The 20,023-nt window shown below is 42.7% G+C and overlaps 1 protein-coding gene across 1 annotated transcript in view; it reads left to right on the top strand.

Moving 5' to 3' along the window:
• Nucleotides 1-20,023, top strand: part of ZNRF3 (zinc and ring finger 3) — an 87,223-nt gene that overhangs the window by 50,514 nt on the left and 16,686 nt on the right. Inside the window, exon 2 of the mRNA XM_063351258.1 lies at nucleotides 769-894. Coding sequence (XP_063207328.1) covers nucleotides 769-894 — 126 coding nt within the window. The remainder of the gene's footprint in view (nucleotides 1-768; nucleotides 895-20,023) is intronic.

Genomic DNA, 20,023 nt, shown 5'->3' with positions numbered 1-20,023 from the left:
AAATAGTAAATAGTGTAAGAAGCTAAATGTTTTACGCCCTGGTTTATACACAAAGTTATTATCCTAGGGAAGGACACTAAACTTGGAAAAGACAAAGCAAGTGAAAAAATTGAAGCATAAGGAAGCTCCTTGCCATAATAATATTAGAGTAACTACGTAGCATTGGAAGGAAGAGGAAGAGATTGAATATCTGAAATTAAAGCAAATATGCATTGTCGTCTTGTGGAAGAAACACAAATATCTAAAGGGAGACTGAAGTTTCTCACCTTGTGATACCTCCCCCTCATTTGGGTTCAGAAAAAACTAGAAACTGCTCCACAATAGTTAGGAAGTTTCTTGTATCTTTGAACTACATGATAGGCATGCTCCAAAGGATGACAGTTAATATTGTGCAAATATTTTTAAAAAGAAAAAGTGATAATGCCTCTCAAACATTGGTTCTGGATTTTATGACTTGTAAAGCTTTTATGAGTGACTCCTCAAAATGGTTTGCAGTATTTCTGTCAGTTTGCAAGGAAAGGCGGTTTGCTTTGTATTTAATTATTTTATATCTGAGAAAAGGACTTATAATCACATTTAATTGTGAGCCTTAAATGATTTTTCATAACGTTCCAAGCTTCTTCATACATGCAGCCATATGTTTCAGTTTTTCTGGTGCACCTTAATAAATAAAAGCGTATTTGTTATAAACTAAGGTGTTCAAAAGCGACCTACATGTTTTTTGAGTTCTACTGATTGGCTAAAGGCTTCTTTCTGATTCTGTTTCAGATGCACCCACTCGGACTGTGTAACAGCAACGATGAGGAAGACCTGTATGAATACGGCTGGGTGGGAGTGGTGAAACTGGAACAGCCCGAGCTGGAGCCGAAGCCATGCCTCACTGTCTTAGGAAAGGTAAGGGTGTACTCTGGGGTAAAGCCTGCATGTAACTCTTTCTTGGAAGCTTTAGTTCCTTTCTGAGAAATACCAGCAAGAAATAAAACGAGAGAAAACTCCCTTTACTCCATGAAATATTCCCGTTTTCGTCTGTTTTCACACTGGATGCTTCAGGGAAAGGCAATGTCCTGACTCAGCTGATGGAGATGGTGGCGGGGGGGCTGAGTGCGCACATTCCCTCTTGGAGCTCTGTAGGAACCTGACAAAGATTTCTGCAAAAATGGCTGTTGAGCAGAAGCAGTACTGGAGTAGAAATAAGGTGAAGTGCAAGTGTGATGCTAACTCGACCAAAGGAAGCGGTCAAAATGAAAGCATTTTGTTGGTTTTCCTTAGGTACGATTTTCTTAGAAGACATGTATTAATTTCCTTTTCGCGGGGGAAGAGGAGTCTTCAAACCTAGAAGAGGTTTCTTTGCTTTAACTGCAGGACAGATATCTCTAATAACAAGCGAATCTTATTGTATTGGTCAAAGAAATAAAAACGTTCATCTTGCTGGAATCTCCCTGTGGAATACAGCCTCTGGAATCGAAATTCCTTGCAAAACATTTCCCTTTGTTTTATGGGGTGAAGTCAGTAAGATATCAGTACTGCTGCCAGATATGTTAAAAAGGAAAGCAGAAAGCTGTCCTTTTTTTGTTCTCAGCTTAGAATTTTTGAGGATTGAGGTTATTATACGTTGACATTTGAGGTCTAGAGTAGTTGGAAGTGTGTGAAAGAGCAGAGGCCGTGAGTTCTACCAGTAACTGAGGAGCTGAAAAGCATAAAGTCTCTGGGGTTCATCCTGAAATCCAGCTGGCTCAAGTTGCTGAGGCTTTGGTAGGACGCTGTTGGTGACTTCAGGTGGGCACTGAAAATGTAGTATATCAGGCAGAAAATAAAATCCTGGGTTGATGTTTTGTAAGTAAAACTCGTCTCTGTATATTTACAAACAAAACTTCCAAAACCCCTGCATGTCAAAGGAAATGGGAAAGCATCAGCTCGTCTAAAATTTGCTGCAGGTTGAGCTTGTGGTACGGGGCGAGAAACATTTCTCTAGAAGTGACTGCCCTTTCTATTCAATTTCAGCGTAATACAACTTTTTTTTTCTAACTTGGAATACTGTTTTTGCTTCACAGAAATTTCAGCTGATGCTTCTTTGCTCTTAGGAGGGTAAAATCCGAGAATAAAGTCTCATGAGGATGGGAATTAGAGAAAATTGGATACCGAAAGATGCATAGTAACCCATACATAAACTCCAGGAGTAAGCTGAGTCTTGGGGAGAGCCGTTTAAGGAAGGAAACTGTTCGGTCCCATCTGTCTGGCTCTTGAAAAGCACATGAGGAAGTAGGTGTGCAAAATGGGTGAAGAAAGTGGAAACAACAGATACACAAACACTTATAAATATTTTCTGACATAGTGACATTGCTTGCCTGGCGCACTGCTGTGTACCCAAATCCCGCCATGTCCTCTGTAGTCCCTGTGTCCCCGACACCACATCGATCTCCAGAAGGCCCGCTGAACAGCAGACCCTGGCTTTGCGTCAGAGTCTCTGGAGCATCTGCTTTTATGCCCAGCGACGGTGATGGGACTTGTGCGTCCTGCACAGGGTGCGTACAGAGAGTCTGGGCACAGTGTCTTCTGTGGGTCAGTTTATATGCCGTAATTTTAACAGGTGAAAAAAGACTGGCCAAGGTTGTAGGCAGTACTTGCTTCTCAGTAACTGTAATGCAGCTCCTCGTTCTGTATTTTCATGTCACTGTTTATCCTCCTCTTCCTGAAATATTTGCTCCCTATTTCATGCTTGCTGCTGTAGTTTCTCCTCTACATCTTTTCTCTGTAACCCTTCTGCTCGGTCCTCCCTATGCTGAAGTTACGTCCTGATTTAGAAGGACTTCTCAGAATTCTTGAAATATTGTTGAGTGCAGATAGCAGCAGGAGCAGGAGGCCTCTTGGATGTATGAAGTGGAGCATTTCAGCTTTGCTGATGTTGCTGATACCCAGATATTATGCAAGTGGGATAAATGGCAGAGCAACCCCTTGTTACACACATCTGCGTGAATGACTCGGGTGGGTCACAGTAAGGCTTCACTGAGTGCGAATGTTCTCACCTCCTTAAAAGAGGTAGTAGAGTGCATACACTTGAGCATAGAGGGCATTTGAACTTCTAGGCCACGGGAATTCTGCTTGTCTAGTGAAGTCTGACTATGCAATCAGTTATACCTCCTGCTGGAAGCAGATATATCTCCCCTTTCCAGTTCCCATTTATTTCCTAATGCTGGAATTGCCATTGGGATCCTCTAGTATCTATTCTTAGCTCTTAATTCCATTAGAAGCCATTCTGTGAAATGAAAACCAAATCTTGAATATTGGGAAAGTGACATGGTTGGATCAATTTCACCTATTGATTCCATAGTAGGGATAAAGTTGGTGCCGGGAAGGTGAGAGCAGTTAAGGACTTGCTTTCTTCTAAAACTCTCATGGGCAAAACTGAAAGTCTGCCTCAGCAATTTAGGGCAAAATGAAAAGCCTCTGCCAGGGCAGCTGTCTGTGGTTGCGCTTCCCTTTCCAGCTGCTGGCACATGGGCACAATTCTGTTTCATTTGGACACTTTTCACTGGAAAGCTAGTTTAGATATCCTCATCGGTGCTGTGAATGAACAGGATACACCTGGAGAGTCATCCTGGCTCAGCTGGCAGTTACTTTGTCCATCTTTCTTATGTACATAAGGAATGGATAACCTTGTCAGCTTAAGCCTATCATAAATGAATGTGTTCCAAAGCTCAGACTAACTCAAACCATAAAAGAATTTTAAGTGAGCCAATTCAAACTCGTTTCACTGAAACTGGTGAACATTTGTGTTAACATAGTGGTAGAAGTGACAAGGTTATTGCTTGTGTCTGTATGGCGGAATGCATGCTTATATAAAGGAATAAATTATGAGGGTTTGTTTAGTTTAATAGTAAAGGAAAAGAAAGACAGTGGAGATGGTATTGTGGAAAGTTTGGAATATTGTGAAGTAGAATGTCAAGACTGCTTAAAAGCTGTTTGTAGACCTAAATTCTATGACATGCAAATCTGGTACAAACATGTATGGTTTTATTCTTACGTTGGTTTTAGTTGTTGTGGCCTTTTTTTTTTTTGATTTGGGGTGTTTTGGTTTTGGGTTTTTTTTGTTTTGTTTTGGGTTTTTTTGTGTTGTTTTTAGTAAAACCCTGGTCGGTGTTTTCAGAAGCTTCACTCCACTTGTTTATCCGTGTGCTAAATGGGATCGGTAGCTGTACAGAATTTGACGTGTCCATCTCCATGTAGATTTTTTTAATTGCTCGTCCTTCTTAGTCAGATTTATATGGTGTAATGGAAATGAAAGAGTTTAAGAAAATGTATCTCCTGTTAGAGTGCCCGTGAAAACCGGACCCTGATTGGGAAAGGGGTGTGTGTGGCAGCTGTGATTTAACGTTGCCTTTGATCACAGTGCAGCCCTGTTTGAGGCAATGCTGCACGCAGGCAAAGCAAAGGCCTGGGTTTTACTGATCTCATGAGCTCCTGAATAGGGCTAGAAGGGAAATGACAGAGGAAGAAGAAAGCTTTGGAAATGAAAAGGAAACCCCGTGAACCCGACCAGCATTATTGGCTGGATTTGCCTACCGGGGAGCCGCTCAGTTTCTGCCAGGCTAATTCTGCTCCAACTTTTCTCCCCCACACCCCCGACCTCACCTCCCCCTCTCTCTTCCCTTCTTTCAGACTTTTTTTGTTTCCGAGGCATGGCTGTAGTAACTTGGTTCTCAGGCTGGGAACCCACTGAGCTGTTGCCATGGTCACTGGGAAGCTCTTGGTGCCATGTGCTTCAAAGGGAACCTTTCCCCTCCTGGAATTCCTGCCTCCTCTGCAGCCAGCACAATGAGACGCCTTCTCCTCTCCCTGCCAGCAGCAGCTTTGCTCTTGGAGGGAGGGAAGAGCAGCGGTGCCCGCAATACCTGGTGTGTGCCCGCATCCGCCGTACCGCGATGGCAGTACCTGCCTGTGTCCTACACATCCCAGCGTGCAGCCCCCTGCTCTTCCCCCATCCCGGGCGCTTTTCTGACGTCTGTCAAAGACAGCGAAACACAACCCAGCAATGCCCTTGTTTGCTTATTTCGGTACAGGATAGATAGTGGGAAAATGTTGAAGGTTTGCCTAAAAGTAGCACTTCTTGCCTTTCTGCAGGCTTGAAAGTCCAGAGGGAAGGATTTTGTTCTTGTTTCTCTTCCAGGGACTGCTGAAGGGACTCTTCTGCTGTATTATGAGGATGTGTGTATTTGAGGATGTGCACCTGAGTAGAACCTAACAAAGAGGGGATGTCCCTGCTACTACAGCTTCCTGTTTTCCTCACATCAAAGGAATCTCTAATATGAGGAAATTCCTAACAGTTCTTCCAGTATCCATTCACTTCTCTTCTCTCTTTTAGAGTTTATTTACGAAGACACTTACACAAATACTAACTAGAAGAATCTCTTGTTTTGCCACATCATCATTGTGATTATACTGCTACGGTTGGGGCCAGAATCATTACGACTTGAGTCGGTGTTAAACAGGCTGACTGTGATTCCTAACCTCTTGTCTAACAATTTAGTTTAAATGTAAAGATTCTTATAAGGTAGTCAAAGGAGAAATCATGGGGCTATGTCGGTAGTTTAGTTCCTGAATAGCGTGATCTCTCCTAAAAGTTGAGGAACAAGATGGCCTGTGGGGACTCAATTTTAATCCTTTTCTTTCAGTTACTGAAAGTAATAATAAAAAAAGGCAAATTAAAGAAAATCAACTTACACATTTATATTAGTAGCCTAAATTAAGGATACAGTTATATGTCCAAATTAGAATTGCAGGGACTATATAAGCATACCTTTTGTTTCTGTATAGCATTAATAGTTTTTGGATTATTTCCTGTAGAAATGGATTCAGTTCAGTTGTAGAAATGCATATGGAATTTAGGCAAATGCTCTTCCATGCTTAACTTTTTCAGAAATTAGGACTGAGCTACGCAGTAGATTAAGATCTAAAATTAATGAGATGTGTCTATAACCCGTGATCAGTATTTCCAAAACTTTGCTCTTTTAGATACTTTGCTGCCTTCTGTTTGTCAACCCATGTTTCTTCTTTGTAAACAACATCTAAAAGGATTTGGAATTCATTTTGAGGCAGTAGTCTCAAAATTTATATCAAAATTTAAGTGGCCTGGTTGAAAAGTAATAGTATGGATGACTTTTAAGCTGGTTGGTTTGTTGTTGGTTGGTTTGTTTCAGCGTGTGGCTCCATGAAGGTTGGTGTTGGCGCAGTGTCCAGCGGAGGTAGGAAGGAGTAAGAGGAGGAGGGTGAAGGGGCTGCTCCTTCCGATGGCAGTGGTGGCCTGAATGCACGGCAAACCACAGACTGAGAAAAGCTCTTCAGCAGTAGAAACTTAATATTGGTTGTTTTGAACTCTCAGACTTTGTGTGAAGAAGGAAGTTGTCATGAAGCAGAAGTTTCTTGCTTGAGACTAGACTTCTTTGGCGTGGACTAGTTGAGAGATCTATGCTGCATGTGCCAACCATGCCAAAACTCTGATCAAAACACAAACTATGTTGTTTATCAACCCCATTGTTTTGTAATGAAAAAAGAGCATGTGTTTTGAGGGGGGAAAATAGCATCCTGGCTAGTGTTAAAGACTCTGAGCTTCTGAATCAGTCACGTTAAGAGTCTCCATTGACTTTGCATTTAAATTTTTCGTTTCCATGGTCTGTTGTCTTAGCATTGCCTAAAATTAGAGTTAACTGTGAAAAGAAGTCGCATATGTAATTGTAATCCCTGCCATGTTTTTCTTACTGTATTTGTTCCAAAGAATATATTGAGAAACAGAGAGAGAGAACTACCATTTTCCTGAAGCACCAAAGAACAGAAGTGCTGTATTATCATACTGATTGTTTCTCATTATTCTCCACTTCATTATCATTTATAATGTCCAAGACACCTGAAATGTTAACATCCCTTTTAAACAACCATAAAACATCTTTTAAAAATTGTATTTGAAGGGACACTGTTACTTGTGCGAATAGTTTTGGTGTCATTTATCTTTTGACATGCTTGTTTCTTGCTTCCCCAGCGCTAGCAGTGTGATTAGACGTCTACAGCATAGAGACATAAGGATTTCAGGAGCTCTGACAAAATTGCGTAGATGAGGTCAGAAGAGGGGTTAATATATCTTTTTTCAGGAAGAGGCTGGATTTTCATAATGACAGACAGAAAGTCCTCATAATCTTCCCGGCAGGGACAAGTGTGTACTTCGGAACAAAAAAATAAATTACATAAAGTAAAATGCTCTTACCAAAAGCTCAGTGTATTTCTGCTTCCCGTCTTCTTGCCTCTTCTTCCATCCCTCACAGACCATAGTCTAACAACGAGACTAACAGATTAAAAAGGGGATTTGAACGGGAAAGAAAAAGGAAGAAATGTTGCATTTAAGAGTGTTTGGCTCTGGAGACCACGGGGACGCAGTGTGAAGCAGCCGTCTCGTCGCTGTAGTTGGAAGTCCTGAGTTCATATGTGCCTTTCTCATGTCTTTCCTCTTACTCCGTGACCACTTTCCGCCTTAATTTCAGCAGTCCCTTTGAGGAGGGAAGGGGAAGGTTGAGCACAGGTAAGAGAACTGCCAAGCAAGCCAGTTACGTTCCGGAGACAGGACAGGTTTGTGCTGTTGTGGATCGTACAGTGAAAGATGGAAAAGGAAAGAAAAGAGCTGGATCAAAGCCAGAGAGGGGAGTGCTCAGAGGAATGGACAAACAAGGGCGGACTCAGGTTATGCGGTTCCGAAGAATTAGATCTGTCAGGTTTTAACTCATGGGTGGTGGTGGGCCCTTTCCATGGGCAACTCGTGCCAGCAATCTGTTATTGTATTATTTTACTAACTTCTTTTTTGCGCTCACTGCGCAGTTATGAAAAGCAGCAGCTATTCATGAAGAAAGGGCTGTCTCTTATGTTTCCCCCTCTGGGCACTCCTTAGATTTGCTATTGTTGGATTGATTACTTTAAATAAATGTCCGCTTTTAGAGTTGAGTCCTTAGCAGTCCCCACCACCATCTTCGCTCCTTTCCAACCAACTGCGGAACACAGCTGCTCCTCCCTTAAGCTAAAGAAGCAGCTGCTGTTGCACAACATGTGTTACTGGAGTCTCTGCTCAGTCAGAACACGCAGGGAAATTAACGGAAGCCCAGGCTGAGTAAAGAGGAAGGAATATTTTTTTTTAAGATGTGCCCCACATACAAATAATAATAATAATATGTCAATGATTTATGTCTCTTAAGTTTTTGGACCTTGATGATTCTATGTGCCTTGTGGGCATCTCGAACGCTGAGAGATATTTTTATTTCACATGCAGAATCTACCTGTCTCACTAACAGGAGAAATGCACAATGGCACACATGTTGGAAGAACTACAGAAATGGAGTTTGAAGCAGAAAAGTGAGTGGGCAAGTAAGCGCAGCTCTGCTGGAATACAGAAATGGGCACAAAAGAAGGCTGGCAAGCAGAATCAGATAAATGGATCAGAAAGTGAAGAAAATAAGGAGCAGATACGGAGACAGGGAATGGAATTATTTAGAACTTCACAGATGAGTGACATGCCTAATTTTGGTGCATTAAGAGACAGAAGGCTTTGAAAGAAATTGGAGAACTGGGGAATGTAACCAGATCTGCATCAGAGGGACGCCGATACTCAGAGTAAAAGATGGGCAGATACAGTCAGCAGTGGTAGAAAATAGTGGATCCTAAGTCATTGCAAGCAAAAAGCGGGAATGTTTTGCAAGAATTTTCACAGGGTTGAAAGGGAGGAAAGAGAAAATATAACACAAATTACACTTTATATTCTACTCTTTTGAGATAATTTGCCAGAAGCTGCTTTTCTACTCTATAAAAATTTTTGTCTTCATGATGGCCAGGCGGATATTATCTAGAGGTGCCTGTTCAGGTGACATGATCATTTCATGTTAGTACTAAGTTTGAGGAATCAACTCCAAATGAGCCAAGTGATCATACCGTGAACTCAAAGTGAGCATGAAGTGGGCTTTTTGGCCAATGTAGGGAGCACTGACCAAGCCGTTTGCAATTTTAGCAGGCTATTTCTTGAAGATCAGAGGTGGACTTATTTGTGGTATGAATTCTCTAGACAGATTGGGTATATATTATCAATATTTGCTTAGCTGTTGCCTTAGAATTGCTCAATATAGATATGAAACTCTCACCAAAACTAGTAAAAGTATCAAAAGCGTGTATGTACTCTAGTGCATTAATGTCTCAGTTGTTGGCCCACGGGCGCTTTGTTCAGTTGGTAAGCCAAGAGAATCCATCACAGACATTTAATTTTTCAAAATGCTCAAAGAGCTCCGTCAGCTTTGGATAAGAAAAAAAGATGGACCTTAGCCCTGAGGATCCAAGTAGTGAGCTTTTAAGAGGTGGGGAGGGGAAGGCATTTGGGAAGAGCACAGAATGCATAGACTCTTGAGTCCATGAAGAGTGTTGAAACTCCCAGAGGGTCCCTTCAGCTGACTGCAAGGGACTAATGAGCCAGCCTGGCTGTTTATGGGCTGTGGTTAACCTCTTGCAAGTTAGGATTTCCTGTCGCCAGCAATGAGCTGTGACCGCCAGCACCACAGTGTTAATGATGAGGTAGGGGCTGATGAATGGCTGGACTCCAGACAGCAGCCTTCGCTGGCAAAGAATCAAGTGGCTAGAGGGGGAAAAACATTGATGTCTACAAGAGAAATAATGCAAACTCCAGAACCTATAATTCCCATGTTTAAAAAAAGAAAGGGAGAAAGAAACTGGGGACAAATTCAAACCAAGTGAAGCTTTTATCTCTGCATTCTGAATAGAAGATTGTTCTTCAGCAAAACTGGCTGCAAAAGCCAGGCCAGTTAAAACAATATGCAGGCTGCTTGCCTCCAAGTAACCAGAAATTGTTGGCTCAGAGTAGCCTGCTCTGAGGAGCCAACCTGCTGGGAGACGTTATCCAAGCAACGGCCTGAATGTAATTCCTCCCGCTGTGGAATGGCTCTTTGGCAAATGAAGACCCTAATTAGAGATGGAAGGGTTTCTATTTTGTTTTTCTTTAATCCTTACCCTGAGGCCTCTGCAATACAGCCATGTCTCTGCTTGTGTGCAGAGAAGTTTCCAGTTTCCCTTTGTAACAAATATCCTCCACCTTTTTTATTCTTTTTTCCCCCTTTTTCTTTCTTTTTAAAAAAAAAAAAAAAAAAAAAAAAAAAGAAAGAATCAACAAACTAACAACAAGGGCCCACCACAGTTTGGGACCTTGAAACTAATCTAATCCAAAACCAAGGATCACTGTTTGAAAGAAAGTCCATGTCATCTTATATTAGCCAGCCCATAGAAAGTCGCTAGATCGACTGGAATGCTGGCCTGCCATGCATCTTCTTACTGCTGAACTTATTACCCAAGCTGATTCTTCCAGTAGAGGAGGAGGATCTCACGGAATCAGTAGTATTCTACTGGATACCAAGGGAATTTTACACGCCTTTGTTCATTCAGAAAGATTGAATGGGGGTTATGTGCACGTTCTGTAGTCTGGGATGCGTATGCTCATCCCTGCCAGAGAGGACAGAACCGCCAGGGGAATGTGCTACAGCATTTTTACTCTGATATGCGTAGAAGTGAAAATACATTTGCTGCTTGACAGCTCACCTTGGTATATATATGTCTGTCTGAACACACTCTCGCAGACTGCAAGCAGGCACTTAATAACCATGCAAAGAGCACTGCCTTTTCTGTCACTGGTGAGACTTGGGTCTACTCTTTCGTCACCTCAGATGATGATTGTGTTATCTCTAAAATGTCCTTGTTTACAGTAGATATCAACCTATGGATGAAGGACAGCTACTTGAGGATGAGGCTAAGCAAGACAGATGATACTAAGCAGAAAACACAGTGAATTTGCATTCCTGTCAGTTTCTTACATTTGAAAATAGGTATATACCCCAAATTGGCCCGAATCACTCCTAATTTTTCGTTCTTAGTTATGCTTACGTTCACCACTTCTCAGTGCTTCTGGTGGCCTTTGGTCATACTCGTATTCTGTTTTACTTTCCAGATAGAGGATAGCAGTATGATATTACTAGGCATAAAGCTTTTCAGCTTTTTGAATAACTTTTAGTTAATTTAGATGTGTCAGTATGTCTTGGATAGACAACTGTAAATGCCTCAGACCTGTTCTATATTCTACATAATTTCACACAGGCTGGATGTGTTTGAAATTTTTCCTCTTTCCTGAAATATTTAAATGTTTACCTAAATCTGTGGGTTGTAAACCATGGCCCAAACCTGTTGTTTTGTTGAAAAGAACTTTTCTGCCATAAGGTGAAGCTTATTTCTCAAGAGGATTGAACTTCCCTGTTGAATTTGCTGAGATTGGATGGAATTCCTGCAAGACCTAGAATTTTTGTAAGTTGTGCCATCTCCCGTTCTAAATGCAAGACATAAATCTTTGTTTTCCCTTTTGATGTATACATATACCAATTTATAATTTTAAGGTAGTTTTATATTAGAGCACAAGCCTTGTGTATCTGAGATAGGAGGAACTTTGGTACGTTCCATTTACACAGCTTGGGTCCTATAGGGATGGCTTCTTACAGTGGTCTAGGTTAATAGTTCCTTTAATTTACACCTCCGCCAACGCTTTGCCATCTCACAGTTTTTTAGTGAGTTCTCTCAGCTCCACAGCATGCTTGTATGTGTGTTTACGTGATTATCTTAGGTCTAGTTTGCTGTTTCTAGTTCATCTACTTTCAGTACACCTTCAATGGAAAGATAAAGTTAAGAATTATCTGGGTTGGCTGTAGTGATATTTTATAGCATATGATTCTTTAGTACATAATTTCCAAAACATACTCATCTTGTGGCCTTTATATTTTAAAGGTAACTGTATACAGGAATTCTGTTGCTCGGAAAAAGCTTGAAGGGTTATAAAATGCATCAGCGTTTCCGTGTAACACCATCAGTTGTCATAAACGTGTCCACTCACTTCTTGCCAAGTGTGCTAGGCTCTCTGTGAATATGTTATCGAGTCCAAGGCCTCTGTTCCCTCCTGCGCTCTCTTCCAGTGCTCGCCCTTCTCTCTCGGACTCTGCCTTCTCCCAGCAACGCGGCTGCTGGCCCCCAGAATGGTCTCCGATAGCAGAGGGCACCTTTCTGGCAGCGGAGCCCCATGACTCTGAAATGTGACACAAGAGATTTGCAACCAGCAGGCTTCGATGTGTTCAGGATTAAAATAAATGTCTTTTTTCCATGTTGTTTTTACTTGGTCTAGTCTCAGAACTGATCACAGTGTTTCTCCCTCGCCCCAGAAAAGAGAGATACTCTCATTTTTTGTCTTCTTTATTCTGACTACCCGAGAGCCTCTCAGCACTGAGTGGCATGGATCACGTTGGTATGTATCGTTCATAAGATTCTGTACTGCACGAGGTGATACTCTTTTTAAAGTAGAAGTACATATTTTCTTAAGTTTTAAATTTTTTTTACAGAGAAGTACATTGGTTTATAATTGTGGTTAAATTTTTAAATTTAAAAATACCGCTTTGTGCTTTCTATACTTCTTAATTGATAAAGCAGCTGTCATAATACCATATAATGCAGTATCTATAGGCCACATGTATAAAACATCCCAAAGTGCTAGAGAAGTTGAGTTGGGTATTCCAGTCAGGAAGGCGTTTTATGCTGGTGTGATACTCAGGGATGTGACTATCTTGTGATATTCTGCCTTTGCTTTCGGACAGAAATCTGCAAGTTCCTTTTTCATTGTCTCAGAAAAGGTCTGAAACGGCATGCTGCTTATGCTCGGCTTCATTTAGTGTCTGGAATTACTGGGGAATTGTACATTAACAAGGCTGAGGCATCAGTGGGTTAATCTGTAACTTCTGCTGTTTGCAAAGTAGATGATGTCCTTTTCTCCTTCCTCCTCTGCCCTGCGGAACTGGCCTGTGGCCTGGCTTTCTCCCTCCAGCAGTGGTTCAAGGGGCAAGGTAATTTTGGTGATTGAGCCCGATAGCAGCGTAGGAGAGAGGCGGGGGATGCCTGTATTGTTCAGATGTTGTTGTCTGTATTCTCTGTAGCTCTGAAAGAAAAAGAGGTTTTGTGGTTTGACAATTGTAATGAAAAGGTGTATTTGACACAGTGCTGTGTGGCTTGTGCAAGATTCCTGATGGGAAGCAGAGTGCAGCAGACTGAGTCGCTGGAGTGGCTCTGCCTGTGGCTGATGTTCTATGCTTTTGCATAAATTGGGTTTATTCTGCTAATATATTTTCTTTTCCCCAACAGTAGCTGCTGCTAACTGAATATATTATGGAGAGTCAAATGTCAATAATGGAGAGTTCTGACACGCAATATTGGATCTGATGGGCTAGGATAAACAGAAAATGTGCCTCAAGTTTGATGATTTTTACTTTATAGAGAAACTGAGGGGCAAAACCTCACAAACTGACAGAGGGAACGCAAGTTTAGTCAGGCTGGCTCAGTTCTCAGCTAAATAAGGATGTATAAACCAATTTTCTTGACTACTCTCTTCAACAATCTCTGCACCCAATTATCATATTTTCTTCCCCCCAAAGCATGGGATATATTGAAAAAAGAAAAAGGAAAAAAGGAAAGGGAAGAGGAAGAAGCCACCGTTACACCTGTTGGAGCTGTGCTGTTTCCCTCAGTTCTGAAAGCAGCGTTTTGCTTTTGGTATCCATAGGACTGTCTTCTGCATACTGTATCCTTACTCTTCTGCCTCCTGTGTTGTTCATTTTGGAGGACCAGCTAATAGGACGTGCTGGCACCTGATGGAATAGAGTTGGGATAGTTTGCTAAAAGCAGTTCACAGACATCTGTACTGGTTACCACCTAAACCATTGCCCAATCTCCCCCTCCCCATCTTTATCATTTTTTTTTTTTTAATTCAGAGAATAAATCAACTCCCTCATGTACCACATACCATATTTATAATTAATATTTGTTATTCACAGTGCACTGAGTTCCAAGAAAAGAATTCGTAGAGTTGGATAAATGATCCAACTAATCCAAAAGGACAATCTAGGAAGACAGATACGTAGCTCTTGATGTAAGAGCATTTGTGAGAACATGGTGTTAGAACGGCAGGATATATCTGTGGGTTTACACAGGCAGCCAATACTTTTAAAGCATCTTTTTCTCCTTCTAATCCATCAGTTTTATCTAGGATGTTAACTTAAAAAAAAAAGTGTATTTATAAATAGTAATGTAGTAATCTGGCTCTACCAGTAGCCATTTTCAACAGAAGGTATTGAGTTACTATCTTAATAAACATGTAATGCATTACTATGTTGATGTAAATGGCAGAGCTAAAAGAGATTAATGAACTTTGGTTTCCCCACCTTTGGTTCTAAGCCTTAGTCCTTCTCTCATCTGTAATTTATTCACTCCCTGCAACTCATTCATTGAGTGTCATGTCCTCGTGTAAATACAGCTGTATATTGTGAGGGAATTCTAACTCTGGCAAAGAAGTAAATGTAACAAATAAAGGCTAATGTTGTTGGTATGGTTTTTCTCTTGAACAGGGCCTTGTTAAGCAGCTTTTCTTCTTACGTTGGTTTCTCCACTCTTGCATAATAACGGAGATATTAACTGGAATGAGGCCATACTAGAAAGCCGAGGAGGAGACGCTCGCAGTGTTCGTATCTGCAAGCGTGTAAGATCCTTGTAGGTGTCAGCAAGTGGCTGACCTGACTGTTCTGGTTGTTGCAGCCCTACCTGATGTGAGCGAATGAGAGGAAGCAGTGCACCTGCTTAATAATCATCTGGTCCCTCCAGTTGAAAGTTTGTCTCATCAAGGAAGTTGTTGCTTCCTCACTGTATTAGTCTGGCCCAGGAAAGGAGTGTAGAGCTCTTCAAATCTTTCTGGTGTTCTTGGAGGTAATAACTAAAATTTCCTCAGGCCTGGAGATGTGAAGAGGTACCTTCCTCGCTCTTCTGTGATACCTGTTTCCTCTCATCCTCTCTAGATTACAGGGTCTAGTAAATTCTTCCGCATTTTAATCTGAGACAATATTTAATGTGCATCTTCTTAGTAATGGTTATGAACAGTGAGTTCATAACAAGTAGGTATGTTTCAGGATACATATTCCTTCCTCTCTGCACCAAGGATACCTTTTGTCCACCTTTTGATGGTACTGTTTCATCCTAAGAGATTCACTTCCTGGATTTGGTGCATTTAGGGCAGAATCATTTGTTGATTTCTTGTATTTTATTCTGGTCCGCTTGTTTTGATCAAATCTGTAGATTGGACAAGGACTGTGAGACTGACAAGGCAATGATTTTTATTCCTCTGGACATGCTGCAATATGAGGTCTAATAGGTTTAAATAGAACCCCTCGACATGTGTCTTTCATGTCCTTTTTATTTTCAGCCTATTCATACTACTATGTTTCGTTTTGGAGTATCATTAATGCACAAGACAGTAGATTTTTTTTTTTTAAGCTTGTTTTTTCTTTTTGACTTGCTAAGGGGAAGATACTGCCAACTTGCTTGATTATTCCATGCCTGGTTTATGATTAACTGAAATGTCTTTGAACCACTTCTTTGAACTACTGTATCAGAGACAAAGAAGGAAATATCCAATAGAAATTGCTGTGAAGAATTGAAAATACTAATTTTAAATGGCACTAATATTAAAAAAAATACCAACAAGAATAGGGATTTATACACAGTTCTGAGCTAAACTGGTTTCACATGTACTTTCAGGGGGTAAAAAATCACAGAACTTGAAACCAATGCACAAAACATTATTCTAAATGGAGTCTGAATCTGTATATAAGTAAAATCAATATGCAGGAAAGGGTTGGAATGGAAGCTTCTGGCATTTGCTGCTGTGATAGTTGTAATACGTTGCTGCAAGTCATTCGGTGCAGTTACGAACTGAAGTTCTCTGCGCTTCATTTACTGCTTTTGTTACTCTAGATTGCTAGGATAAATCTTAAATACAAGTATTATTCCTCATCAGGTGGTTTGCTCTGCCTGTTATCACCACTCCAAGATGTTATCATGTTGTAAATGGACCTCTTCCTGTTTCTTTGCCCTTTCATCAATTCTCTAGATTTATTCTTCCCTTCTAATTGTGCAGCGTAGCCTACTTCTGCATGGCCAGTCAGTTATCGACATCCACCAAAAAAATGCTTGTTGTTGCTCTATATTCTCTTTGGCCCCTGTGCTTCTGGCAACACACTGTAGCAGCATTTATTGGGGCACTCTGAAACCAGTCTGTGAAAGGAATTTGCAAAAGTTACAACTGCTCAGAAGATCTGAAAACCAGAACTGGAGATTTTTTTTCCTCCTTCTGTAAGTGTCCAGACTTGTGAGGGCCTTCCCACTGCGTTGTAATCAGTATTGACGGGGCCTAAAGGCAGAGCTAATATATGGAAAAGGAAACTTAACTTAATCAGAGCTATCTTTTGAGTTCATGCAATGAGCAATATGAAATGCAGGCTGTGATTGTCTTACAGTTTCCTCATCTGGGAGCACACCAGTCAGGGAGCTGGTCAGAGCTCATGTAGGAAAAGAGGGCTGCCGCGTGAGCAGCATGAACCGTCTTCATATTGCAGGGATTACCGCGTATGATGATGACAGGAGATGTATACAGGAGGACTCCTTGGTTTTCTAACAAATTCCCACGTTTGGAACTTCATTCCTAAAAATGAAAGAAGAAACTGAGGAGATTCTTCTTTTTTTTTTTTTCAGCTGTATACTCCCAGATTTTTGCTAGATCTCCCTTGCTGACCAGCTGTGTTCTACCAGAAATAGTTTGAGGAGTTTTGTTTTTTGTTTTGTTGTGGTTTTTTTTTTTTTTAAGTAAGGCAGTTCCCAACCACAGCACTTAGACACAGTAGCATAGGTTGCAAGTAGCAAACCATCATTATTTTTACAGCATTATTACATATAACGCAAGGGGGAAATGCCAATAAGACTCAAGTTGCCCCCTGTAAAAAAACATACCTCCCTGCCACTGTCCAATTTCAGACAGTGAGTTCAGGTTGTGCTTGTCAAATAAGATGCCAGATTACTTATTTGTATCCTATAAAGACCTACTTGTATCTAACCTATATTTTGTGTTTTATTATGTTTGTACTTAAGGACAAAAGAATTTCTAAATTGCTGATTGCTTCTAGGACAAAGGCATGCTTAGTACTCCCTCTACATCAGTCTTTTTGCAGAATTGAGCCCTATGTTTCTGCATGTCAGGCTTTTAGTGAGCTGGTGATGTACACAGAACATGTGTAACTTCCCAGGAGCTCCAGTTGGGATGTGGGAGCACTTGACAGAAGAAGGAAAAGTGATGGTGGCAGTGCTTGCAGTGGCTGTGCAAAGTGAGCAGGTCTGAGTCCGTTGCTCTGTAGCAGCGCAGGCTTTCCGGACTCCGGATGCAAGGACTGGGAGGTGGTTGTCGCTATGAACAAAGAGTGATCATTTGATAGCGGTATGATCATTTGATGATGATCATATGATCGTTACATCATAGTGATAGGACGAGGGTTAACAGTTGTAAACTGAAAGAGGGGAGATTTAGATTAGGTTATCGGGAAGAAATTCTCTGCTGTGAGGGGGGTGAGCCCCTGGCCCAGGTTGCCCAGAGAAGCTGTGGCTGCCCCATCCCTGGAGGGGTTCAAGGCCAGGTTGGACGGGGCTTGGAGCAACCTGGGCTGGTGGGAGGTGTCCCTGCCCAGGGCAGGGGGTGGCACTGGGTGGCCTTTAAGGTCCCTTCAACCCAAACCATTCCATGATGTAAATTTCAAGAAGCGGAGTTACCATTGGTTGGTTGGTTGGTTTGTTTGTTTGTTTGTTTGATTACTTTTTACAAAACAGGAAGAATACAGCTATGTAAGTGATAGTCATTTGTCTTAAACCACAGAGGACACATAATCGCAGAAAGGGCTCTATGCCTGGCACCTTCACTGATTTCTGTCAGTTGCAGGGAACAGAATTGAGGAAGTGCCCGATTGTTTGCTGTAAAGGTAAAGCATGTGCCAGTACAATCTCTTTTTTTTTTTCTTGCCCCTCATCCAACATGCGTCTTTATTTTTTTCATCCAGGTTTTGGCCACTTTGCTTAGTAAAATGATTTAGGGCCGTCTTCAACTGCTGAGTAGCCCAAAATGAACAAGTCACATGCCTATTACAGACTGGCATTATTTTAAGGGGGACTTACACGGCCGTGTTATTTTGAGCTGTCCCCATTACCGAGTAGCGGGCAGGATATTTTCAAAGCCGTTTTAGCTGCAATTATCCGACAGAGGCGGGCAGTGGGGCCGCCGGCCCCAGGTGCGCTGCGGGCCCCGCCGCCATCTTGGGCTGAGGGGAAGGAGGTGAACACCAGGCGAAAGTAGCAGCCTCTGCGCTCAGGCCCCGGCCTGCTCGCACTCGTTTGCTCCTCAACAAAGTGCAGCGGTTTTAAAAACGAGCTGGAGGAGAAGCGGGGGGAGGAGGAGGAGGAAGGGGGCGAGGAGCGGCAGGCTGTGGTGTGTTGGCGGCTGTTCTCTGATCTGCTGCCAGCCCAACCTGGAAGGTCAGGCGGGGCTGCCGCCAAGCCGCGGAGCCGGAGCCCCGGCCGCGCTGGAGCGGGCTGTGCCGCCGCCGCACCCACCTTCCCCGCTCTCCGCCGCTGCCGGCCCGCCGCGGGGAGCCGGGCCGGGGAGGTCGCGTCGCCTCGGAACCGGCCTCCGCCGCCGAGCTCCTGCTGTGTCTCCTTTAGCACCCGGGGTCTTGCACGGGGCCGGTGACTCCGGGACCGGGGTGCGCTTCCCAAGGGCGACACATCACCTCGTGCTTTGGGATCGGGGCTAAAACCCTCGCCAGGAAACAAAACAAATAAATCTGCGTTTCCTGGTTCTCCCAATGGCCGCCAAGTACCCCTCGCTTGGCGGGGTGGCAGGGCCGGGGGTCGGGCCGGGCTGGGCTGAGGTAGCCCCGTGAGGCTTGTGGCGGGGTGTAAGGAGAACGGTGAGGGTGTAGAACGGCCCCGGGTGAGGAGAAGCGCCGGTGAAGGAGGGCTGGAGCCTTCCCTTCCCCGGGGCCCGGCACGGAGCGCTGGGGGCGGCAGGCCGCGATCCGGCCAGCTCGGCGGGTCTGCAGAAAGGTGTGTGTGGGGGTGACCGCACTTGCTGTTATCTTCTCAACGTCTGATTTTACAATACAAAGTAAGGAATACAGATTACATCTCGGAGGTGGAAGCTTAATGAATTGCAGTGCTATATGCTCCTCACTCAGTGTGTTCACAAAATTAAGGGGTTTTTTTCCTGAACCGACCTGCAAGATCTCTTTGAAAAATCTCTTCAGAGATCAAAGTGCCTTGCTTGTTGACTGACCGTCCTGAAAGAACACTCTAAGTGGCCTGAACGGTTCTACCAGCACTGCATGTCTGTAAAAGGTGCCTTCTAGGGAAACCTGGATGAGCTTTCACCTGAGGGCCGCTGCAATGGAGAACATGTAGCAGATTCCTTTTAACTTTTCTTCCCCAAGAGCTATTAGTGATTAGCCAGGTGTGCTGACTTCAAAGGGCACAAATACCTGCCGAGCTGAGAAAGAGACCCCATTTGGGAGTTGGTTTCCCTCCTGCACTGTCTGATGGGCTTGGTTGATTTAAAACGAAAACAAAATATAAGAATAGAGCAAAGAAAGTGACCTGTAGGTGTTCAAACTAATGTTTCTGTACTGGCCAGCATTCTTATTGGAAAACACGGAGTGATATTTCATAATTAATCACTTTCATATGTTTGTTTTATATCTCAATTGAAGTTCAGGCCCTCTAGTCTCTATGAAGACCCAGTGTCATCATGTTTGGTGCTACGATGGTGATGGCTCTCATTGCTTGGAGAAATAGTTACTTGCATTCTGCATCCAATAAAGGCAGTAACAGCTTTGAAAAGTTACTGGGAATGTTTGCTTTGTGGAGCCATTGAGCAACATTTGAACAGAATGTGCAGAGGCGCAGTGGCAGAAACTGGTAAAAATACCCTGTCTTAGCCTTGGTGGTTGAAATACTGTTTTCTCTGTCCCAGAGGATTTGAATATGTTCTAATATC

This window comes from Chroicocephalus ridibundus, chromosome 13 (genome assembly GCF_963924245.1).
Source record: "Chroicocephalus ridibundus chromosome 13, bChrRid1.1, whole genome shotgun sequence".
Classification (NCBI taxonomy): domain Eukaryota; kingdom Metazoa; phylum Chordata; class Aves; order Charadriiformes; family Laridae; genus Chroicocephalus; species Chroicocephalus ridibundus.
Note: the sequence above shows the minus strand (reverse complement) of the source record. Positions and strands in the feature narration are given on the sequence as shown.